The 26,869-nt window shown below is 39.5% G+C and overlaps 1 protein-coding gene across 2 annotated transcripts; it reads right to left on the reverse strand.

The window, feature by feature from the left end:
- Positions 1-3,045: 3,045 nt before the first annotated feature.
- LOC126371198 (sodium-dependent transporter bedraggled) lies at positions 3,046-26,869 on the reverse strand. Of its 2 annotated transcripts, none has more exons than XM_050016446.1 (14): positions 26,670-26,869; positions 22,374-23,421; positions 21,102-21,232; positions 18,661-18,942; positions 15,426-15,622; positions 14,367-14,504; positions 13,506-13,740; positions 10,322-10,536; positions 9,513-9,707; positions 8,073-8,297; positions 7,090-7,157; positions 6,409-6,535; positions 4,220-4,413; positions 3,046-3,568 (listed from the first exon to the last, which is right to left on the reverse strand). In XM_050016446.1, the coding sequence occupies exons 2-14, from the start codon at positions 23,372-23,374 to the stop codon at positions 3,127-3,129; spliced, it is 3,450 nt and encodes a 1,149-aa protein (XP_049872403.1). In that variant the 5' UTR covers positions 23,375-23,421; positions 26,670-26,869; the 3' UTR covers positions 3,046-3,126. The 2 variants fall into 2 exon arrangements, with proteins under 2 accessions (XP_049872403.1, XP_049872402.1); XM_050016445.1 differs by lacking the exon at positions 26,670-26,869 and adding an exon at positions 23,500-23,649.

Consider the following 26,869-nt stretch of genomic DNA (forward strand, 5'->3'; position numbering starts at 1 on the left):
TCGGCTAACGTTAGAACAACCGGGTAAGCTTACTGCTAAATTCATTGTACTTGACAACATCCAATACTAAAAAATCACCGGCATTGCATAACTAAGCGAAGGTATTCTTTATTATCCATGCAAAAACAAAAGGGACTCCAATAAGTAGAGAAAATTAAGTACTCTTTGCAATATTAAGTAGGTACACTTTTAAGTACAAAAATATATGATTAAACCTAAAATAGGTATCACGTTTTGTATAAAAAGTAATTGTTAGAATATTAATTTAGAGTCTACTTGTCAAAGAATGTTGCAAATTTTGGAATTCAATAATAAAAACGAACGAACACGTACGGGAATTTTGAAACTTACAATAGCGGTGGGAATACTGCCTGAACCTTCGAAAGTTATACAATGCAATACAATCCATTACAATGTGTAATCAATCACAATAAACATCTTAATCACTCAGTGAACTCAATTCAATCATATCTCTAAATTCAGATCACATCGTACAAACGGAGTCTTAAAACTAACGAGAACACATTTCTAGTCTGATGATTTCCAAAGTATTTGAAAATAATGGCTTCAAATCTTTCTAACTTACAACACTTCTAAGCTCTGAGGTTATTTATTATTCGTTAAGTACACACGTAAGTGTATCTAAATTAAGTATTTATTTTTTTATCTAGCTACCTAAATGGCTCTTATTGTGCTTACATAAGTTCTAGTTTAGAATTACAATCTCTAATAAAAATTAAAACTTGAGATTCTATTCGGCTTTCTCGCCGTAAAAATAATCTTATTAACAATATACAGTACAACCGAAAAATAACTTACGTCTTCGCGTCTTTTAACAATATAAATTCACAAACGTAAGTACAGTCAAGACCAAAAGTAAATGCACCTATTGAAATAATATTCATACAACTATTGTTCCCATTCGGAACCACGTTTGGTGTTTGACTTAAACATTAGGGGGGTTATTGCTTTGTTTTGTACAAAAATATTTTCTTGTTATAACACTGGTCATATAAAAGACACATCTAAAACTACACTAAGAATTATATTTTGGTGCGTCCACATCGAAATTAGTTTTTGTAGAGCAACGTATTACGACATAACATTAAGTAACATTCGGTCCCTTTTGCAGCGACGCTTCACTAACAGCCACATTTATTAACCATCGGTAACCTTTCTTACCAGCAGGGCCTGGCAGCTCACCAATGTTGCTCAACAAAACTAACTCCGAAGTGTTTTAAGTTTACGCGGTTATTATCATAATTAAAGCACATAATAACGGGTTCTTACCGCGTTTAAATGGGGATATGAGACTCCCGATATTTCGACACTGTTGCAAGTGCCATGATCACGGGATGACTGATGAGATTGGAGTGGAGTAGGTAGATCCATAATTTTCTACGGGCAGACATATCTGTCTACCCTCTTTCTCTGCCGCTTGTTTATGTTTTTGATACCGGAATGTTCGGAACCATCTGAACTCGCACGAAACTCACTACGACAAACCGCACTCACTGTGTCCTCACGTTTTTTCACCACATTAGGCCGTTTCAAGCTTTTTACAACACCTACTACTGGATTCCACATACTCGACAACTTGAACCCGTCTTCCCTGTTGAAATTTTTATGTTTTCTGATTTCAATAGCCTCTTTTACGAGTCTGGGGATGTAATGACGTTCTGTTGATAATATTTGTGGATTGTTAAACTCGATCCAGTGGTTAGGGCCCGACTCCAGTACGTGCTCAGCTATAGCAGATTTCTGCACGTCGTTTTTCTTCATGGCACTAATATGTTCTTTAATCCGGCAAGAAATAGACCGTTTTGTTTGTCCGATGTACGAACTACCACAACTACAGTCTATTTTGTATACGCCGGGGCTCTCAAACGGAAAACAGTCTTTCGGGGAACGTAGACTCTGTGCAATTTTCTTTGAAGGAGTAAATATAGTTTTTATTAAATATTTACTTAAAATGTTTCCTATCTTATCAGTAACTCCCTTCAGATATGGAAGAAATGCTGGCTGACGTTCAACCCTGGGTACGGTCGTCTTGACCTTTGGTTTTGCCCGCAAGGCTCTAACATCTATCCTATAACCATTGTTTCGAAGCACCTCCTGTACATGGCTAATTTCAGCGTCTATGTGCTCATTGTCGCATATGTCATATGCTCGGTTGGTTAAGGATGTTACTACCGCATTCAAATGGCGAGGGTGATGATGAGAGGTCGCGTGCAGATAACGATCAGTGTGTGTTGGCTTTCTGTGCACATAGTGACTCAGAGTGCCATCTGTTCTTACTGACACTTTAACATCCAAAAAGGCCAAAGCTCGATTCATCTCCATTTCTGCTGTGAAACGCATGTTTTTGTGGATGACGTTCAGATGCTGTAAACATTGATCTGTCTGTGGTTTCCCTCCTTTGTATATACAGAAGATATCGTCTACGTATCTTATCCAACACTTCAATGGAACCTGGACTTCAATGGAATGGAAATTGCCGGATTAAAGAGCATATTAGTGCCATGAAGAAAAACGACGTGCAGAAATCTGCTATAGCTGAGCACGTACTGGAGTCGGGCCCTAACCACTGGATCGAGTTTAACAATCCACAAATATTATCAACAGAACGTCATTACATCCCCAGACTCGTAAAAGAGGCTATTGAAATCAGAAAACATAAAAATTTCAACAGGGAAGACGGGTTCAAGTTGTCGAGTATGTGGAATCCAGTAGTAGGTGTTGTAAAAAGCTTGAAACGGCCTAATGTGGTGAAAAAACGTGAGGACACAGTGAGTGCGGTTTGTCGTAGTGAGTTTCGTGCGAGTTCAGATGGTTCCGAACATTCCGGTATCAAAAACATAAACAAGCGGCAGAGAAAGAGGGTAGACAGATATGTCTGCCCGTAGAAAATTATGGATCTACCTACTCCACTCCAATCTCATCAGTCATCCCGTGATCATGGCACTTGCAACAGTGTCGAAATATCGGGAGTCTCATATCCCCATTTAAACGCGGTAAGAACCCGTTATTATGTGCTTTAATTATAACTCCGAAGTGAACACACCGTTTCACGCATCACTAAAATTCTTGGTCTCAACTGCACAGCCTTAGAGGCTTCAGGAAAAATCATATCACAGAGGCGAGGCTGCGCGCGTGGGGGGAGCCCTCGGCATCGATCATGGCCGACATGGCAACGGTCGTCGACATGGGCTCGGCGCCACGAACCAAGTGCTCGTGACTTGTCGTTAAGGCACCACCGTATTTGAAGCTCCGGCGTAGACTCGAACGAATACTTTTGACTGAATCGCTCTTCCGGACGAATGAACGCCGGAGGTAATCTCTGGTTAAAGAGAGGGAATTCCTGGAGGTCGATGACCTTGGTCGGGATATTCTCGGTCGAGAATCCGTCTCATCAGTGACGGTGAGGGATGGCGCAGTGAACACCCCGCTGTACTCGGGCGGTTGAGATTCTAAGGAGTGTAGTTCGCGGTCGACGGTTTCGCTGAGCGTGATCGGCGTGTGTGATGTGTCATCTGCTTGCAGAGGCTCCGTACGGCCTGTTGTTAGTCTGTGAAGACAATAGGAATCAGTCTAAGAGAAAATATTCCCGAACATTAATACAATCCTCAGTTATTAAAACGATCTTAAGCTGACAAAACAATACAAAAATGTACTCCGTACATGAATAACTAAGTTTTTCATCAGTTTGTATATACTAAAGTGTCTAAATCTCTGGGAAGGTTATTGGTAGGGCTGGTATAAGAGGACGTACGTTGATCAAATTGTGGATGTCCTTAGAAAAGGTTTGGTACGATTTACTCTGAACCGGCGTGCGTGTATGCAACGATTGATTAATGTGGAGGAAGCAAGAGAAGTATGTCAGAATCGAAAATCCATAGTCCCTACTTAGGAAATAGACATGAACAGTGTTACTACAAAACAAAGACTAAAAGATAAACTATGTTAAAATATAATCTGTGTACAAAAGAAGTCCCGAAGGCCGCGGCGCTACTGTCGCAGATTCTGCATAGAATTATTATGACTTGTCAAGTTAGTTTTATTAAAATCCGCCGACTTCTTTCGTGGCGCGAAATACTACTTCAAACCTAGTTTATTTTTAGTTTGTGTTTTGTAGTAACACTGAAAGTGTCCAAGTAAAGCATATGATGCAATAAATTTAAAACAGAGCAGCAATATCTCGTGTATCGATGTATCTCACCTCCTCAAAGTGCGGAAGCTCCTCCGCAGGGTATCTCTGAGCCTGGCGCCAGTAGCGGTGGAATACGACGGCGGGGGGGTATACTTGGGCGGCGGGTCGGGCGCGGGGGGCGCGGGCTCGCTCCTGGCGGCGGCCCGCGGCGCCGGGCTCTCGTGCGACGCGCCCATACGCGGCCGGTACAGGTTCTGTATACGCTGGAAGGGAAAGTAACAATTATATTTTTTTTTCTATTTTCTCTTGACCACGACTTTCTGGAGGCGGAGGCCTGGAGTCCTAAAACACAGGGTATTCTAGTTTAGGCTCTAGCCTCTACAAATTAATAACATGTATTTTTGAACATTTATGATACAAATAAAAGAGAAGGTGCAGGTCGTGTCGTATCGGGAGGTGAAAGATTTGGCGGGAAGAAGAGAGGAATGGCGATTACTACACCGACAAGAGCGCAGCTCTCAAATAAAGAGAGAGATTTTTGATGGATGAGACGGTCGTTATATAAAAAATGAGAATTCAAAGTGTAACTATGTTAAACTACTGAATAAAGATATTTTTGAATATGTAGAGAAAATAAAGACTTTACTTAGTTACACACCCCGGACATTTTATACATATATCTCATTCTTACAACATGTAAGTGCAAGCGAGAAATTCAAATTCAAAAATATCTTTATTCAGTAGGTAACATAGTTACGCTTTGAATCGTAAATTTTTACATAACGAACGTCTCATCCGCCTAAAACTAATGCAGTTTCTCACAACCTGTATAGCCGGGAAAAGAAGCTGCAAGAAAAATCTCGGCACAGGGCCCTAGAAGTTTTTAAAAAAAATTAACATAAAATATTGTTATACAATTGAGTAATTTAGCTGTCTAATATCAGTTCTCAGACAGTTAATAATAAAAATTAAGTAAACTATTAACATCACAATCTTACCAGTTCTTCAGTACATTCGCTAACTCCATAATCCTTGTAGCGTAACAATAAATTGCTAATGAATAACATGTTCTAGCAATAGCTATAATTATTTCAAATGTATCAGAGATTTTACTAGCTTTTTTATCTCTTCTGTGTACGAGAGCGAGCATCAAGCATGTTAGACCACTCAATTCCACTATAACATTACACATAACACACCCTCCGTGGTCTAATGGTTAGAGCGTTAGGCTCACGATCTGGAGGTCCGGGTTTGATTCCCGATGGGGACATTGTCGAAATCACTTTGTGAGACTGTCCTTTGTTTGGTAAGGACTTTTCAGGCTTGAATCACCTGATTGTCCGAAAAAGTAAGATGATTCCGTGCTTCGGAGGGCACGTTAAGCCGTTGGTCCCGGCTATTAGCCGTAAAAACACCTCCACCAACCCGCAGTGGAGCAGCGTGGTGGAGTATGCTCCATACCCCCTCCGGTTGATTGAGGGGAGGCCTGTGCCCAGCAGTGAGACGTATATAGGCAGTTTACTATGTTATTACACATAACACGCCTGCATCACGCCCGTATCCCGAAGGGGTTGGCAGAGGTTAATAGTATGGGTGTTAGTGACATCGTAACTTCAATAAGTGCTAGATGGAGGTGGAGCTAGCTAGTGGTAACGGCACAATTGTATCTTAAGAGTTACGATAATGCATAGACCTAGTATAACAAATAGAATCTCTGTAAAAAAGTGTCCGCGGCGCACCTTGTTACAGGCGACGGCTTTAAACGATACTATACAGTCATGAGCAATATCATATACCCGCTTTAAAACCCTGTCGCACTATCATATTTGACATTCAATGAGGCTTACGGTTTAAATTGACAAAAAAGTTAAAGTGACATGGTTGCAAAGTAATACATATTAGTACTCGTGGCAGTACAACCTATATTGCAATTTATTAGAACAGCCATATCTTCAGGCACGTTAAGCCGTTGGTCCCAGTTACTACTTACTGATGTAAGTACGTAGTCGTTACATGAGTCATGTCAGGGGCTTACGGCGGCTCAATAATAACCCACCAGTGTTGATGGGGTTGGTAATCCATCTCACAACCCACACGAAAGAAGAATATCTTCAGTTGAGAGAACGAACTAATACTATCTACATAACATAATGTATACGTATTTACAACACGGCCCGGACGCTTAGAAAAACTCCTTAGCGAATGTGAGTCTATGTTTATAGGAAGTCAGTGAGTTTATGTCAATAAAATGTACTCACTTCGAGAATATCCGGCGGTCCTTTGCTCATGTACCTCCAAGTTTGGATGAAAGCCGCGATGGGGACAGTTAATATGGCACCTTGTTGCATCAACACTGCGACTTGTCGCGCCCATATCGGCCAGTATCTGAAAATAATAGTTCATTTCACAAATTGTTTGATTGAAACCTGCTGCATTCGTGTGCATACGCGCATCACACCTCGTGGGCTAGTATCGAAATGGGGACGCTGTGATATTCGAAGAGCTTTCACACTAGTTCTAATTTTATATGTTTACTAATTTTAAGCAACTCTATAATCAGCTGTTGCAACATAGAATTGAAATAATCGTAATTCCAGTGAGGGACGTTCCCAAAAAATATATATGGCGCTGCAAAAAATTTCCTTCGTTTAACTTTCTAATTTCATGGATAACAGGACATATGCATCTTTTATCTTTGTTTTTTGAGTATAAATAATGACCCTTGTTATTACATCCAGGCACAACATACCTTCCGCCCATCCAGCAACACAATTCTATACATAATCTGATCCAAATTTCAAGTAACAATTATTTTTACATATGCTTCTGCAATTACATTATATTTTTGAATAATTATGTTCCCGAGTAATGAAAAAATAGAAATGAAAATAGATATTTCCGTTACGTTACGTATAAGTTGTTCAATACAATGTACGCACCCGACTGGTTTCCTCCAGGTGTACAGTTGCCTTTGTTGTCCCACTCGGAAGTCTACTACGCAGATTGCCTGAAAATTAAAAGTACTTCTTAATTAATAAATAAAATTATTATACGTTGAAAGTCTCTCTTGTCACGTAGGACAGCTGGAAGATCTCTTTGTTTAGAGATAAGCTTGCATGTACTATCTGTTTTCTTTGTATGTTTCTTGTGTCTGTTTTATTGTGTACAAATAAATAATTAAATAAATAATAAATTATTATGAAGATTAAATCATCCCCCCCCCCGCGTTCTTTTCACCGTTCGCTTACCTAACCTGCAGATTTGACAAGACCGTTTTTTTACAGAAGCGACTGCCTGTCTGACCTTCCAACACGCGAAGAGAAAACTAGCCCAATACAGGTTAGGTCACATGCCTCCGAAACTAATTTCTCGAGTATGCGGGTTTCCTCACGATGTTTTCCTTCACCACTGAGCACGTTATAACCACAAGCTGTTCAACAAGTTCGAGTGAGACAGACATATGCGCGCGCTCCTTACTCCTTAGAGGCTTGCGTCTATTTAGACTAAAGTAAGACCCAGAGAGGGGGTAAATGTACCTCGGCATCCAAATGAATTGGTGCGGGCGGAGGGTTACCGTTCTATCCGCAGTTATTATGGTCAAGGTAATTTTTAGTGGCTAAAGGCTCATGTAACAACTACTCACTTAAGTATATAGAAGACGGGACTGGCTTTGGATTGAATGACATCTATCAGCACCTCATCGCACTTTATTATGCTTCTATCTTTTTCTGTTACTTAAAAACCGTAATTTGCTAGAGCGAGAGAAAGCGACCGCACGCTGTCGCCCCGTCGATACTGACGCATGCTTTTTCGCTCTAGCAAATGACGGGTCTGAATAACAGAAAAGGATAGATGCAAAGTGCTACGTGTTGCCAGATGTGATCCAACCCTTAACGTGCCCCTCGAAGTACAGTATACTTACACAGAGTAGAACAGGCAGTATGACAGTCCAGGTGAAGCTAGTCAACGCAGCTAGGGTCATGGACAGTCTGGTCCGCGCACAGTACAGCGCCGCCACCACCACGTCCGGCGAGTACGGCCGGCCCCGCACCACGAACACGCCCACCACCAGAGCCACCTGGATGGCGCACTGCCACCATGACCCGACCCACACGTAGTCTATGAAGTGGACGATCCTGATGCCAGCCTGTGGGAGGGAAATTCTTCATTAATGAGGGTGTTCTGAAATTACATCACGTTTTGACTGCACGTGGCGTTGACTTGGGAGAACTCTTGCCAAAGTAAATTACTAATCATGAAAAGGATCGTGTACTAGGTTCAATATAAATTACGAAATTCTGATTACTAAATAACGACAGGAGGAGGAGCTCGGTGGCGCAGCGGTTAACGCGCTCGGTCTGCGATTGTTGAAGTAAAGCAACTTTCGCAAAGGCCGGTCATAGGATGGGTGACCACAAAAAAAAAGTTTTCATCTCGAGCTCCTCCGTGCTTCGGAAGGCACGTTAAGCCGTTGGTCCCGGCTGCATTTGCAGTCGTTAATAACCATCAATCCGCACTGGGCCCGCGTGATGGTTTAAGGCCCGATCTCCCTATCCGTCCATAGGGAAAGCCCGTGCCCCAGCAGTGGGGACGTTAATGGGCTGATGATGAAATAACGACAGATCTAAAACTAACGAAGAATATTTTCTTCTTTCTCTTCAACTTATTTTATTATTATTTATTTTATTTTAATCAATAATAAGTCAGAACTTTTATTACGTTTCTCTATGACGTCACAGTGTGCTGTTTCATACAAATTCCATAGTAATTTCGTGTTTTGAGGTTTAGTAAAAAGTAACTGATCTGAGTAGTTGGAAACTACCCTATTCACCAACTTTACCCGACTCCGCGATGCAAAGAAGCGTGACATAACATAACAACACATGACATAAGCTCCAGACTATATCCCAATCGAGTTAGGCAGGGGTACAGTCATGACCCACTTTAGAACTCTGTCGCACTAACATATTTGACATTTAGTGAGAGTTACAGTTCAATTTGTCAAAAAAGTTAATGTGACATGGTACCAAAGTGTATACATATTAATGCTCGTGACTGTACATCCATCGCAAGCTAAGTAACCTAACCCACGACCACGGGCGACACGTACAAGTAACCTTACCGAGAGCTCATTCGAGACTTCGGCTTAATGACGATAATCGAAACAATTTCACATGGACAGAAGAAGGAACCGGTAGTCAACACGCTTGTCCCGGCTTGACAACAGCTGCAGGCTCAAGTCCCGTCCGACTCAGAATATTTTTCGACTTAATGTTCTCTTTGTATGTAAATTATGTAGTTTTCAAACCTTACTGCAATAATTTTGTACAAATATTTCCTGTCGCTAATAAAATAAACTTACATCGGTACTGAGCAGCAACCCCATGGCGAGTCCAAACACGCAGCTCAGGAAGGTGATAGTCGTCTCCCACACCCTCAGAGCCTGGGCATTGATGGCCATGACGCCAGTGATGACGCAGTGCCACACCGCCAGCTGTTGCGCCACCCCGAACATTATCAGGATGAAGTAGAATATCACCGCCCATGCTGGGGATAGCTGGAATAGACAAGTTATTGGTTGAAAAGGAATTATAACATAACATAAGCTCACAATTATATTCCCAATATATGAGCCATGTCAGAGGTCTTTGGCCACTCAATAGTAACCCTGACCTGGGTCTCATAACTGTCCGTGGAGTGGTCAGGTCATTGCAAGCTGAAATCACCGGATTGACTGAATAAATGTGGTCCAGTGGTTGAGCGTTGGTTCGATTCCCGGTGGGGACATATCACAAAAATTACTTTCTGGTCACTAGTTTGGTTAGGACATTACAGGCTGATAACCTGATTGTCCGAAAGTAAGATGATCCGTGCTTCGGAAGGCACGTTAATCCGTTGGTCCCGGTTACTGCTTACTGATGTAAGTACCTACGTAGTCGTTATATGAGTCATGTCAGCCTTTGGCGGCTCAATAGTAACCCTGACACCAGGGTTGATGAGGTTGGTAATTTACCTCAAAACCCACACGATAGAAGAAGAAGACTGAATAAAATGATTCCGAGCTTCGGAGGTCGCGTCAATCAGTCGGTCACTTTTGCTGCTTGAGTTATATCAGGGTCATTTCATCATGCATTTTTTATTTAGGAATCTGCATGGTAGAAGAAGACTGACCACATTAGCAGGTAACACAGCGAGGGTAGCCGGCACGAGCTGCGTGGCCAGCTGTAAGGGTTGCCAGCCACTGAGCGCGCGCGGGCCGCCGCTCCTCCACACCGTCACCCCCACCAGGCTGCCGTAGTGGCCCATGTACCGCACCGGGGTCGACACTTGGTTGCCTGGCAACGGCTCCGATGTAGGCCAGAGGAACTGGGACGATTTCACCGTTTCTGAAAATATGTACGCAAATGATTAGAGTCATTTTTGGAGTTCGAAAGAGTGAAGGCTTTTGGATTAAAATGGAATCGAAATAATCACAAATCACGCGTCGCGGATTTCGATATATTTCTAAATTAAATTTTAATCTAAGAGACAGATTTAAATCAAAAACCATACATAAACAACAGTTTCTATACGAAAAATTAATAACAAAAATGTGTACCGAAAATAACATACCAACTAGTCAGTCCAACTAGTCAAATCAGTTACTTTTTACTAACCTCAAAACACGAAATTACTACGGAATTTGTATGAAAAAGCAATCTGTGACGTCACAGAAAAACGTGACAAAATGTCGCACTTATTATTACATTTTTCTTTATAAAACAAGTTAAATAGAAAAAAGAAACCGTTTTTGTCACCTTTAGATCTGTCTTTATTTAGTAAAAATATTTTCATTAATTTATCTTTGACCTGGCAAACTACCATATAGGCGCCGCGCGCGCGGTTGCTGTACAAACCCAGCTGGAATTGGTTAGGGAACATTATTTATCTTTAAACAATAATACCAAAAGCATCTTGGCATCTTGACGAGTTATCTTCCGGCAACTAGTAGCTCTACCTACCCCAATGTAACCTTGAATCTATAGATTCGTTCCGAGAAGTCAGTTACAGACTAGACATTGAAAAACAATAGAACTAAAAAGAAAATATGTCAAAAGTGAGTCACTTGTAGTTACGTCATTATTGTATGACAATGAAAATCTGAACATGTGCTAAGAGATAATCGAAGACATCGCAGTGACGTTAAATATCGACATAAACAAAACAGGGAGCTTAAAAAGGCCAAATCTAAGCAATTCATTTAAAAAAACAATATTGCTACTTGACATTTGTTTGCATTGCGCACTTACTTTTATATGCGCAAATGTCAAATTGCAATATTGCTCTTTTATTATGAATTGCTCCGAAATGGCCTTTTACCCTCCTGCTTTACTGACCAGTCAAATTCGAATCTAGAACTCGTCGCCTTATAGCGAAAGCGTGTAAGCAAAATCAAATTCTGTTGAATTTTTTCGATTCCTTTTTCGAATTTGTGAGGAATGAGTGGTTTATTGTTATTTCTTTTAATCATTACGAGGTTTTGTTAACCCAAAAAAGTGGCGCTTACCAGAGTTTCACTAGGCGACGAAATGTATTCTAGATCATGAAATCAATTAATTAACAAGATACGTGAACAGCGAAGGATTGGAACTGCCTGCCGTCGTCTGTTTTTTCAACTCGTTATAATCTGGGAGTATTCAAAGCTATAGTGAATAAGCATTTGCTAGGTAAACGTGATCCACCTTAAACCACATCGTCACTTACCATCAAGTGAGATTGTGGCTTGTGGTCAAACACGAGTCTCGAGTGAATTATTCATAAAAAAATACAGCGCAGATACTTAGAATCACCAGGATAATAGTGTGGTATCTTCATATAACATACATTTTGCCACACATCACACATCATTAGGGAACGAAAAGAAACTCTAGAATAGTAATTTTCATTGACGACAAAGTGACGCTAGTAGAACGTCTTTTTCACGTACCTATTTATCATATTCCGAGTTCAAAGACACTTCATGGCTTTCAATTTACACTTTTTTTAGATTGTACAATCTTCTCTTCCATCGTTTGGGTTGTGAGGTGAATGACCTTATCAACCCTGGTGCCAGGGTTATTGCTGAGCAGCCAAAAGCCCCTGACATGGCTCATATAACGAGTACGTACTTACATCTGTAAGTAGTAACCGGGGCCAACGGCACAGCGTTCCTTTCGAAGCACGGATCATTTTACTTTCGGAAGATGAGATGTCCTAACCAAACCAAGGATCACAAAGTGAATTTTGTGATAGCCCCACCGAGATTCGAACCCGGGACCTTTGGATCATGAGCTCAACGCTCAACCACTGGACCACGGAGGCAGTTAGACTGTACAACAGACAATACTGACCAATTACTGAGACTTCATAATTTTAATGGCATGCGATAACTTTGGCATTTTTCTCTTTAAAATGTCTTACGTGTTTTGGCAATAAAATCATACTTTGCTTTTCGTTTTAAATAATTAGTATGTAACAATTAAAAGATTTTACACATAAATACATAGGATAAGATCACGCCTATTTTCCGTTGGAGTAGGCAGAGTCTTTGAAATAGGGTATTTGACTCAAATCAAAGATAAATTATAAAATGCTAATCTAGTAATAGAAGCCGGTCTAAGATGATCAAAAATCAATCTTATTTTACTTTTAGACTTACTTTCGAATTTTATTTATGATTTAAGTAACAATGAGTACGACGTTTGACCGCTTTTATTGAAGACGTCACAGGATAGTTTTTTCATACAAACTCCAAAGAACACTTTCGTTTTGACGTTTCGTTAAAAGTATCACATTTGACTAGGTTGTCAGGTAGCGTATTCCACTTACTACGATCCCGATACACTACTTTCGCTTTCAGCAGTCTTATCAAAATCTTCATAAGTAAGCACATAACATAAACTCGCGGGTATATTCCCAATTAGGGTAGTCAGAGGTACATTCTTCTATGACCAACGTGATAGGTGGTGAGCCGTATCGCCGTTTATAACGGTTAGCCAAGAACATCATCATCATCGCCCTAACATTATCCCGTTTTTCACAGGGTCCGCTTACCTAACCTAAACATTTCACAGGTCGGGTTTTTTACAGAAGCGACTGCCTGTCTGACCTTCCATCCCGCGAAGGGAAAACCTGCCCAATACAGGTTAGGTCACATACCAACAATATAAATACACAATTACACACACAAGCATACATATACTAAACATCATATTATTATTATGATATTCTTATTTAAGAAAACGTTTCAAATTACTCATATATCTATTGTATGATGACGTGCGATCACTTACATCACAAAAGCAATAAAAACAAACGAGTAGGAAGCGCAACTCACCGTAACTTCCCGGTATGTAGTTGTACCCGTAGTTCTTCAATATTTGCACGCAAGTGTTCGCTAAAAACGACCCAAGCAGCAGCACGGCGAATGTGAACGCTACTATGCACGCGCTCTCCTTCTGCAACATGCCGTTAGTCTTGTTCTTGGCATTCTTGTGCGATGTTAACTGCATTATACACGCGCCTAGCAGGCCCCAAGTGAGGAACGTTTCTTGTGTGGCCGCTGCCCAGCTCTGGAACATAAATAATAGTGTAATATTAACACACACACACGTACGCACGCACGCACGCCGGCACGCTCGCACGCACGCACGCACACGCATACACACACAAATATTTGACAACTAAAAAATAACCCTGACATCTGGGTTGATAAGGTTGGTAATCCACATCACAACCCACGCGGTGGAAGAAGACGGTAATTTTGAGGTTTTTGAAGGAGGAGTTTGAAGACTTTTTCCCATTTTAATACAGTTAATTTACTTTTTTTGACGTGACTTATTGTAGATTTGCCGCAGATGGCATTAACTACTTGGCCGGAGAAATGGGGAGCGCTGAAGGCTCTCACCCGGTACAACGTTTAAGACAACAGGCCTGAGGGTGCCCATTTGGGCGCGAACCTCGGCTCAGGGCGTCGTGTGAGGGGAAAATAATTGGTAGAATTAATCAGCGCTTATTGCTATCGAACCTAGTGGGTCGATAGCAATAAGCACTGATTGAGGGAAATCGTCGACCACGCCGACGGGGTCGGTATCGGGGTCCTGAAGTGATTGGTGTCGCGAGCTGATTCGCTGCCTCTATGGCTAGAGTAATCGAGTCGTCGGGATCGTATATTACGTCCTTCGGTTAATTTACTTACATTGCTGTTGATAAAGAATTCGCCCCATTCGGTCTCGGAGAATATGTTCGTAACGCTGTCGTATGGTATGAGGGTGAGCAACTTGGTACAGAGCACTAGAGTGCCGCAGATCGGTAGGAATATTAACATATACACAGCCTGAAACAATGGACGAAAGTTATTTTGTATATTTAGAATCACTAATAAAGTAATATACAACAAATATAGCTCCGCTTTCAATATTAACGGTGTATTATCACCAAGTCTATTGTAAAATATACATAGTGTAGTCTAAAACATATGACATCCGAGCTATCATCTGCCTGAATTAGTTTTCTAAATAATAATCGTCTACTAAAGGACTTTTCAGGCTTGATTCACTAGATTGTATGATAAAGTAAGATGATTCCGTGCTTCGGAGGGCACGTTAAGCCTTTGGTCCCGGCTATTAGCCGTAAAAACACCTCCACCTGCCCGCAGTGGAGCAGCGTGGTGGAGTATGCTCCATAACACGTTCTGCTCTCCTTATTTAGGGATCACGTGTGTGAAATAATGTACTTAAAATTACTCATGAACACATGACACTGAAGGAACGCTTTTTACCGACTGCGGAAAAGTAAAAAGGAGGGTTATGAAAATCTTCATAGTAGGACTCTCTTCTAGTTTCGTTTTTAGTGTAACAAATCCAAGGTTAGTTTACAACGTAACAGTTTTCAATTGCGTTTCGAGGTAAGCGCCATCAATATCCATTGTTTTCGTTGATTTGTATTTGACTGAGGTCAACATGAACAAGTACACTGTTACTTTGAGATCGTGGAATGATAACATTTTGTGTTATACGTATACATACACACATCCAGCTTTTATGTCACCAGGGGGAGTCGCCAGGTGTCAAGCAACCTATCTCCGTAGAGAATTAGATAAACCACCCATGAACCAACCTGTAGCCTAGGGGGGATCATCGCCAACAATGGCCTATGCGATTAAAAGCAGCTAAATACAATTTAAATCTAGAAACACTGACAGTTATAAAACGATGGGTATGTAATTAATTTCTACGGTATGAATGGCCACACTCACCTTGCCGTAAGACCGGAGGCCTTTGCTAAGCGCGACGAACACGATCATCCACACCACAGCTAGGTTGAACGCAACTTGGAACTTTATTGACCCGAAGTAGGAAGAGTTGGCACCTAAACTCCTTTGTAGGACCTCCCCGTTAAAATATTGGGGCAGAGTCTCTTGTATTTTGAATGTACCGTTTCTTATTGAACCATCTGGAAAATAAAATATTTATTTAGAATAATAATACTACATAATATACATACTGGCTATCCGGCCCGGTCCAGTTGTTGAGCGTTGGGCTCACGATCCGGAGGCCCCGGGTTCGAATCCCGGTGAGGACATGTCACAAAAATCACTTCGTGATCCCTATTTTGGTTAGGACATTACAGGCTGATCACGTGATTGTTCGAAAGTAAGATGATCCGTGCTTCGGAAGGCACGTTAAGCCTTTGGTCCTGCTTACTACTTACTGATGTAAGTAAGTAGTCGTTACATGAGCCATGTCAGGGGCCTTCGGCGGCTCGATAGTAACCCTCACACCAGAAAGAAGAAGCACTTTAAATAGTTCTATGATGTCCTATGGTCTGTTATAATTGACTCAAGAAATTCCGCAACGCGATTATCTTAACTGATCAATAAACTTAAATTTTAACATAATTAAGAAATTTACCCACATACTCATTTATATTATACACCTCTGCGTACCTCTGACATAGAATAAGGAATAAGTCGGAATAACTGATAAAATTATGCTGTGTGTTTGTATTTGTAACAATAGATTTTATCCAACGATTGCATTTTGGAAAAGACACTACAAGTAGTATCAATGTGGCCTAGTTTGCAGCACATTTATATTATTGTAAAGGAGATCATCGGATTTCGGCCCAGAAGTCAAAGTGCCGGCCAAAAAATAATTTTGCTATATTCCGGTAGATCTTATCCATCTGAGCATTTATTACTATGGCACCAAAGCTGTAGGGTTAATATCTTCGGTTTTATTCGAATTAAAAAAACTGTATTTTTCATACATTTTTGGTCAAAATGTAAAGTGCCGGCCAAGTAACAATAGTGGTATATATCGTTAGAAATTATCCGTCTGAGCATTTATTACTATGGCATCAAAAAAGCTGTAGGGTCAATATTTTCGGTTTTATTCGAATTAAAAAAACCTGTATTTTTCATACATTTTTGGTGAAAATGTGAAGTGCGGGCCAAGAAACAATATTGGTATACTCCGTTATAACTTATCCGTTCGACCATTTATTATTAGGGCACCAAACGTCTATGACCATTATTTTGACTTTTGTTGGACTTTACGTTATAGTTTCTGTGTGAAAAGTGCCGGTAAGCAAAAAACACATGTCAAAGCTATCGAGAAGATACCTGTAAACATTATTCACTATGACAAAAACGTGTACGACCATTAGTTTGGCTTTTGTTGGATTTAAAAAAAAACTTGATTTTTGATTCATTTTGTTAAAAAATAAAATATAACAGGCGCGTTATTCAAAGGATCGTCACAATGTTTATTACTATGGAATTAAACGTCTATGACCACTATTTTGAACTTAAGTAATTCGATTTTTCAAAAATCTGGTGTTTTCATAGATACCTACACTTTGGCGAAAAAAAGTTTTATCTGGTGATAATGGAACTATCTTGCTAAAGGCGTAATAGGCGTCGTCTTTTTGACACATTTTTATAAATTAAAAATATGTTTGCATTTACGCTTGAGAAGCGACTTTTTTTTAAGAAAAGTGTGTATACAAGGAAAATACAGTGGGATGATAGAGGTACTATGTTATCGGCCGAGTAGCACCAGGACATTGTGATCGGCATACATGCAAAGTACAACTGCCCGACTCCTGTCTTCCCTAACAGCTACTTCAGACGTCATGCCAAAATACGAGTTTCGTCACTAGATGGCAAGCTTATCTTTGGAGGGTGGTAACCAACTACGGTCATAAAAATTCAACCTAAACTTAGGCCGTAACGTTGTGTGGAATGCAAAAACTACAGCCAACGTCATATCTAAAATCAGATAGTATAAATATAGAAGTTCACTTAACAACACACAAAACAAAAACACAAAGTATTTATCTGACTAATAACTAGTCATTGGGAAAGGTCTGCTTGTTGTCATTGTTAAAATGTATAAAAAAAAAAAATTTTTTTTAAAACGTCCAATAAAAGCCAAAGTCGACATTTGATAATATAGTAAAAAAATACGTTTCAAGTCGTTTACCAAAAGATTTGACTCATTTTGTTTCGCTGGCTGACATTTTCCATTTGAACCAAAACGGAAAGAGAGAGGAATAAAAGTCAAAATAATGGTCAAAAATGTTTTGCGCCAGATTATGAAATGTTCTGAACAATGTGTGTTGTTAAGTGGATTGAATTAAAGGTCCTTTGTAATCTCGATACTCTCTACATGGTATTTTTGCTGGTCGGCACTTTTCACATTTGAACTAAAACGTAAATTCCAATAAAAAGTCAAAATAATGCTCATAGATGTTTGGTGTCATATTAAAAAATATTGAGAAGCAACTATTAGACAGATTCGACGTATTTTATTCGATGGCCGGCATTTTAACATATTAACCAAAACGGAAAGTCCAATAAACGTCAAAATAATGGTCATAGAAGTTTGGCGCCATACTAATAAATGTTCTAACGGTCCTTTGTAATACGCCTGTATCCCTTTTTTTCCCAACGGACATAATATTTTTTTTTACAAAATGTATGAAAAATCGAGATTTTTAAAATCCAATTAAAGCCAAACTAATGGTCATACACGTTCGGTGTCATAGTCAAAAATGTTCAGAACAAGCTATTTGAAAGGTTCGACACATTTTTTTTCTCTGGCCGGCACTTTCAAATTTGGGCCGGCCAATGTATGGAGAGCCGATGATCTCCTTTAAACATAAATAATAATGTATATTGTAAGATTTTTACCATCCATGGCAATTCTAAGAGATATACCTATAATGCAAGCTACGTATTGAGATCATGATACTATGATTCATATTTTGAGTCACACCAAAGCTCTTAAAATGCTAATGCAGGTCACTTTCAAAAGAAAGTTGCGAGTAAATAATATCAGTTTTTTACAACCAAACAATGACTCTGGATTTCCTCATCGAAATCGAGTTAATGAAAAACTAATTGTCCGAATTGACCTTCTCGCGCTTCCTGCAATCTCAATGGTACAAAATCACTGGCATTGACAATGAAACGAACGTGAACTCACCATCGAAATTGAACTCCTGTGGTACCGCCCATTTGTACCGGTCGTCTGTTGAAATGAACGAGTCTCGGAAGTAGACGAATATCCAGGATACTCCTATGATGCTGTACATGCCTATAACGGCCTGCGTTATAAGCAACGATACCCCAACCCCTTGGAAAATGGGCGATATCCTCCACATGTCGACTGGTCCCGACTCCAGGACTTGCCCCAGACACAAGTGCAGTGTAAACAAGGGGATTCCGATCAAAAACGACAGTATAAAAAACTGTACAATGAAGCTCGCTGAAACAAAACAATTGGGTTAATATGTAAATCGTTCGTCTGATCGCATCGCATCGATAATATTTGCCAATTTTTATTATACAACCCACATTGTTAACATGGTCGCCAGGTGGAACGTAGGTACTAAATACTAGTGGAGTGAAATCGGGGATTGTTTGGAAATGTATTCTTAAGTCGAGGGGAAATTTTACTGTTACTATGCTTATGCATAGGTTACGGTTATTCGTATATTGAACTTTGGTCATTAGCAATTTTAATAATGTATCAGAAAGCGTTCTGTGTTTAACCAAATATATGTGTATGACACACGAAGGCATAAACTCGTGGATCCGTGTGAGACTATCCTTTGTTTGGCAAGAACATTGCAGGCTCAAATCATCTGATTGTCCGAAAAAGTAACATGATTCAAGGCACGTTAAGCCATTGGTCCTACTAGCTCAAACACCACGCTTCGTATCCCCTCCGATTGGTCGAGGGAAGACCTGTGCCCAGCAGTGGGACGTATATAGGTTATTTATGTTATTTTGTAATTGTACTCCTCAGCACCGACCATAGTCGGTTATAAAGGCTTGTGCTGATAAAGGCACGCGAAAGGTACGTCGCTTAGTTGCGCTTGTCAAAGGAAAACGAGCGTATAACTTGATAATGCTCGCTCAGTATTATGAATGGCACCAAACTATTAGCAACAATTAATGCGGCGAATGACTTTGGTCTCGAGACTACCGAGTGCACGGCCACCCTTAGACCTCAAGTATTTAACTGTGAAAAGTATCTAAATTCATCCCGCTCATTGTAACTTAGAATTTTAGAGAAACACTTTTACTTTGAACTCGATAAAAAATGTTTGAAAACGGAAGAACGACTAAAGCGGACAGAAAGTTGTCCCACATTCACATTGTAAGTTAGTAAATTCAAGTTTTACACAACAATACGAAATACCTGCTCTTTCGTCAAAAAGGAAGATTCCCACGCTAAATTATGAGTTAATTGGTCGCGTCATAATTTGTGGTTACATTAAGGAGGAAAGCTACAGTATACTAAACAATAGGAGTAGGAAGGACTCCGGAAAAGTTTCATTTATATGACGTATTATGACCCACAGAGCTACGTACGTGACACATGTTTGCCCACGTATTATTCTGCCGTAACAATTTGTCAATAAAGTATGACGTTGGGTTTTGAGAAGTTTTCCCTGAATGTACATGACGTTACTTACATCATATTTTTATGCCAACTCTTAAACTTTGAGTAATAAATACAGGGTATAGGGGGTGGGGTGGGTGGTGCAGGGTGGAATTTTCCGTCGCAAGTATGGTACGGAAAATAATTTAAAAAAACACTAAAATCATGAATTTTCCGACAGGAAATTCAACTTGATATCAACTCAGAATCATGGTCTGAATCATCCCTCTCAATATTCGTTACGGTGTACCCTGTATATTCGTGATGCGTGCAATGTCATGATCTCAGGGAACACTCCCACAAGATGATTTCTGTCAGTCGTCTCCCCGCCGGGAATCGAACCCAGGGTCGGGTGCGCCCAACATTCAACTACTGAATCATGGAGAACGTAGTCCGCGCGCCGTGCACATCTAAACATCTCTTTTTTTAGAAGAATCAGTGGTAAATCCTAATATGAATCAGATTATTGAAGAATATTCCTTTTACCATCATCACTTTAGGATTTACATTGGTTCGGGCTTTTACAGTAACACCATTATTTTTTGTACGCGAGTCACACAATTTGAATAGCCCGCCCACAGGTCCCACGATAATGTACAAAAAATATATGAAAAAAGTACATCTATTCTGTTTTTCTATTATACAATTCACAAAAAGGGAAAAAACTATCGCTTTTAAACTTTATTGTCACGTGTACAATGGATCTAAAAATATCTACGTCTTCTACACTCAAACAAAATGTCTATACCCTAAAGTATAGCTTAAGTCGTTATACAAATTAGATTTTCTACAGTCAGTTTCTTGTTTCTTGTGTCAATTTGTTGTTTGTTGTTTTCTTGTGTTGTCTTGTTTCTTGTCCCACTGCTGGGCAAAAATCTACCCCAAATCTATCTCCACCCTACGCAGGCGCGACAAACCAACGTAAAGATGGCGCGATCATTTCTACTCATATAAAATATAAATAAAAAGCGCCATACCTCCAAAATGTACACTAAACATAGCGAAACGCGAGATGTTGAATATCCCGACGGTGCAACTAAGACATGCTAACATAGCACTCATGCGATGCGGCCACACGCCGAATGGGGGCTCTTCAGTCTCTTCATTTCTGTAACAAATCATATATATCATACCTCACGTCATTATACAAGATCTATAGACAGAAACCCAGACACAAACTGCTGAATTTGATATCGAAATCTTAATATTTATATTAAAGAAATTTAAGTATTGGCCTTGGATAAACAAGAATGGAGAATGCTACACCGACAAAAGCGTGATTTTTCAAGTTAATAATGATTGGTAAAACTAGGTAGGTATCAGACGTCAAGACAATTGAAATTCGCAACAAAATTCAGGATATTTTAAAGAAAATCCAAGGTTTTTGTTGCGAATTTCAATTGTCTTGACGTATTCGAAGCCGAAGAGTATGTATAGAGATTTTGATAAGATTGGATGAAGCGGAGGTGTATCAGGATCGTGGTAAATGGAATTCCGTGGTCCCCGCCTACCCCATATTTTGGGCTCTGTACCGGTAGACTGTTCTGGGCGGCATCCCACTCGCATCAGACAGAGTACTGCGGGGCGGAAGGCAAGAGGGAAACCACTGCCCTATAATCCCTAAAAAAGTAGCATGTAGAATGCTACACCGACAAGAGCGTGGCTCTTAAATTAGTGATGACCAGTACGCACTCACACACTGAGCACCGATGATGCACGTATCATCGGAATGACCCAAGTTGACATTACAATAGCTAAATGATATCGCATCTGCGTATTATCCAATCCAGGTTTTTATAAGGTATAGGCTAAGAAGCCAAGAGACTTGTTGATCTAATAGACCAATTGAATTATTCATTAGTTTTGTTTATCAAATAATGCGAAGTTCAATTAATTCGCATAAAGCGTTAAAGGTCGTGAAACCAAATTAATGTTTCGAAATAATGCAAAAGAATGGCTGGAACTTAGGTATGGAAACTCTTTATCTTGGAACGCGTTATCTGAAGCGATTCTAGGAATGCACTTTCAGAGACGTCATTCGTGCAAACCCGTAATTACCTATGCGTATGAATAAACTGAAAAATTTTTATTAAATCATTAGGTACAGCACGGACCCGCATATGCGCGATGCAGTATATGACCCACTTCTAATGGTTACGCGACAAGCAAAGAAACTTTAATAGCTCAAATATCGCGTTACGCGTGATCGTTGATACGGCTATAAGATAAAATAAAATAATATTATTTACCTCTCTTCTGTGGCACCGGCAGCGGTTTGATTGACAGCAATGACTCCCGCGAGGGACTCACCCGAGGAACTGGAAGTAGAACTCCTCGTGGTACTCCGAGCCGTGTTCCTCCCAGTCCATTCCCCCGTGACGTCACTCTCCCCTGGCGAAGGCAGGGACAGCGCACGGTTCATCAGCAACGCTCTACGGCCCACTATCAGCGGCCCCGACGCACCATCACTACTCAAATTAGCAGCCGTAACCTGCAACTGGATCGGCGCACTCGTCGGCCGCATGTTAACATGGTGCTCCAGAAATAATATAACTGGCAGTGTCAACGGCTCATCCTGCGACGATATCGCTGGGAGCATGATAGGATCTAACCTCCTCATTGAATTGCGTAAACCGTCATTCGTTGTACTAGCTCTTTCTAATGTCGACACTAAAGTCTGCCTTTGAGTATCCGATAGTTCTGAGAAACTTTTTGATCGACCAATAGGCAAATGTCTCTCTACTATATCTGTGATGTCTTCCAATGATGGTGCTGAAGGTGCACAAATCACTTGTGTATTGTCATCTTCTGAACTTCCCGCGATGGATTGTGATGGTTGTGACGCTTCACCAATACATTCTTTAAGCTTACATATGAGATCATCCTCGTCACTGTCGAATGACGCCGGGTCATCGAGACAGGCAAGTAATGACTTGTCTAAAACTTCATCTAGATCGTTTAAAATATCCATAAACTGGCATAAGGCGGACGCTTGGAACTCTTCGTCGTTTGTGATGTCACTGGATGTTTGTGATGTAAAGTTTGAGTCTGACTTGTAGCATTCTGGGATTGTTTTCTGGAGGTCTTCTTTAAGATCGTCGTCATCGTCGGTTTGGTCCATGTTGTCTTCGCTAAATTGTTCGCTGTCGTTGCTCTCGAGGACGCTGCTAGAAGCGTCGCTGTCGGCACTACTACACGGTATGCTATCCTTGTGTTCATATCGACCTTCGTAAGTATTTACCGCTTCCATTTTTATTGCATGGCCCAATTCATAGCCTGCGCGTTTTGGTGACCACCCTATAACAAAGATGCCAATTACTACAAAAATACAACACGCACTGAAACTTTATGCACTATTTATCAAGGAACCCGTACAGATTTTCGTCGAAACTATTTTCCACAACTTGTACATGACAGGAGACGGTCAGTTGGAGTACATATTTACATGTGAATTAACTGTCTAATAGGAGTAATTAGTGCGGCATCCCATGTGCGAGGCTGTTAACAGTTTACTGACAACTTTGTGTAATACACCGCACTAATATAGGATAATATGTGACTCATTTTACTGTACGTAGGCATCAGGTGCCACCAGGAAAATTGTCTGAACAATTTTGAACCTTATCATTGTGGAATATAATTAAAATGTGGTCAAGAACAACTTTATTATGGGACATTACTAAGCCCAAGAGTCATCCGAAATATTCCAAACCTATTACTATCATTCGTCCACTTATATTTGATGCTTATCATAATGAAGAGATTAAGGCTGTATATAATGTAAACTTGGTGTCAGTCATCTGATAATAACAAGTGGACTGGTATTAACAATAGGATAAGACCTGTAATGAACAATTTGCTGCCATAACATGCTAGTATGAGGATACAAAATCATTTAACATACCTACCAAGCAGCTTATCATTCTGGTGTAATAAGCTGCTTGGTGGTCGAGTGTTGGGCTCACGATCCGGAGGTCCCGGGTTCGATTCCCGGTGGCTACATATCACAAAAATTACTTTGTGGTCCCTAGTTTGGTTAGGACATTACTGGCTAACCACCAGATTGTCCGAAAGTAAGAAGATCCGTGCTTCGGAAGGCACGTCAAGCTGTTGGTCCCGGTTACTACTTACTAATGTAAGTAGTCGCTACATGAGTCATGTCAGGGGCTCAATAGTAACCCTGACACCAGGGCTGATGAGGTTGGTACTCCACCTCACAAACCCCACGATAAAAGAAGATTTTGGCAATTCTGTAGATGGTAACAAAGGGATTGCATTGTATCAACTGTGATAGACACACTTCTATAATACAAGATGTGAAACACTGGTAACATATTATGATGTGCATCATAATTATCGATGATAAATAGCTGCTTGTTTGTAGTTATTCCCCGGAGGCAAATAACATTATTATGTATGGAAACATACTCAAACAAAAAAGCATTTTGACATAAGTCACATTAAGTGTATATCTATTTACAATTACCTAATTAGTAACAACAAACTTCCACTGAAAGCAATGAATCAGTTATTCTCTTACCAAACATTTAAACATTTATTACTTCAACCACATTATTTTAGGTCAGTCAGCCAATTTTTTAATGAGAAACATGAACTAATAGCAGTCTCTGTAGGATAAGCAGACTGACAAGTTGTCACAAAACAAATCCCGGCAACTTTAAACATTAATATATGAAATCGAATTGTTTAGGCACATGCATCATTTTCACAAATTTTACAGATTGTTGCAATCCTCAAACAAGCCCTTTATTTTTATATCTCAAATACTTGCAAAGAAAAAAATATATTTGAGATAATTATAACTTACAGCTTAAAGTGTTGCATGTATCTTATTCCGAAGCTCTGCTAAGTTTTATTAAATTTAATCTTGTTTGCAGAGAAACCCTATTTATGAGAACATACATAAACTCACGCCTATTTCCCACCGACGTAAGCAGAGACTATGGAATTCCATTTTCTTCAATCCTGACACACTTCCCTTGCTTCCTCCACATCCATCAATCCTGTCATATCCGCAATCCGCACGCCGGTTCAAAGTAGATCATACTAAACCTTTTCTAAGGGCATTTCCAATTCGTGAGAAACCAATATTTATGAGAAAACCTATAAAATTACATGAAAAACTTCTTTGAAATATTTATCCTGATATCAGCTAAAACAATATATACCCATACACTGCTTCTCGTTAACGTGTTGCAAAATATGCAATAGATTTGAATTGAAAGCACTATCAGCAATCAGAAAACTTGAATGATAGATTAAAATGTGTTGTAAATTGTAAAACAGTTGTGAATTGAGTAATTAATAATTATTCACATGATGTCACATGTTTGATTGAGCTGTAAGAGATAAAGCACTGGTGTTGCATAACAAAAGATAACATTGTGTCTAGCACTGCCTGGCATCTAACTATGTTACGAGTATACTTTTATTATTGCATCTCTGTAAGAATCTCTTGTAAATAGGGTTCAAAATTTGGTTAACATTGTGTTTTTTAGACCATTAAGGTTCTCCAACTGTGAGACTGAGGAGGGTCTAGTATTCTCATTAGCTTCAAATTTCAAGGGCTTTTAGTCTAATATTATAAAATACTATAATGATCATTGTAATATAAGTAGTTGTTTTTTTGTAGTTTAATATTGTACTAATTTTTAATACTTTGTCCTTCTTAAAAACTTTGTTAAATCTAATGTGCAATAAATAAGCTAGTTTGAGATAAATACAAATATCATTACATTTTGTTACTCAATTTTGTTACATTCTTCTACATTTTGTAAAACTATCATACCTACCTACATTACAATATAATCTGTACAATTTTGCATATTTTGTTGTTTTTTTTTCTAGGTAGATAGAGATAAATAAAAAGCTGAATAAAAAGGTGGTTACTTCTATAAACAATAATTGGTGAAGGTAAACTTTATGAGACAAAGTCATAATGGGCAAAAATATATTTGTCAATTAACAATAATATTGCGTAATAAAAAACCAGAAACATGAGTGTTAAATGAACAAAAAAATTAAAAGTTAGGTATCTACTAATTGCATTGAATACAATCAAACCTACTAAGTATAAATTAATAATGTTTATAGCAATTTTAATTATCTGTAAGACTGTTGATTAAACATACTTCCTAGTGTCGTAATTATTGAATAAACCATTATGAAAGACTGGATAGGATTGTCTTGGTAACGAAAACTTAGTTACATTTCAAAATATAAATTATCAAGAATTTCGTCAGACAATTTGGCTTCTTCTTAAAGTGCTCTCATCAAAAACTACTCAAGGTTCATTCAGATATCGGTGCTATTGTCATAATGCGACCTTAGACTGCCTAAGTAACCCACGTTCCCCTTACCTAAAACTAAACCAACAAACCGTATTATATAAACCGCAGCAATTAATTTCGCGTTTCCGCCGTCTTAATACACATGTGTACCACCATCTGATAAGACTGCAACGCCACAAAGCTGCATTATTTATTAAAAACTAACTTTAGTTTATAAAACCTGACAGTACAAACCTGATCCACGCCAACGTTTTTGTCACCAATTTTTAACTCATTTGTTCCACCCGAAGCACTTATGTCTTCAAACTGATTTGATTAAATGTTACAAAATGAAAAATAAGGATGTCTGAAACAAATTCTCCATTCTTCAGGCCAGAACATGAGCCTTCCTTTTCATTCACAGTTCACAATCACAAAAAACTACAAATAGTAGG

The sequence above is a fragment of the Pectinophora gossypiella genome, chromosome 12 (genome assembly GCF_024362695.1).
Source record: "Pectinophora gossypiella chromosome 12, ilPecGoss1.1, whole genome shotgun sequence".
Taxonomy (NCBI): Eukaryota; Metazoa; Arthropoda; class Insecta; order Lepidoptera; family Gelechiidae; genus Pectinophora; species Pectinophora gossypiella.

Excerpts from the sequence above, each read along its gene's own strand:
- LOC126371198 (XM_050016445.1), bottom strand. The coding sequence starts at position 23,536 with ATGTACAAGTTGTGGAAAATAGTTTCGACGAAAATCT. Across the intron at positions 15,623-18,660 it reads ACAGGAGTTCAATTTCGATG|ATGGTTCAATAAGAAACGGT; the intron begins GTGAGTTCACGT and ends TTTATTTTCCAG. Across the intron at positions 6,536-7,089 it reads ACCTGGAGGAAACCAGTCGG|ATACTGGCCGATATGGGCGC; the intron begins GTGCGTACATTG and ends TATTATTTTCAG.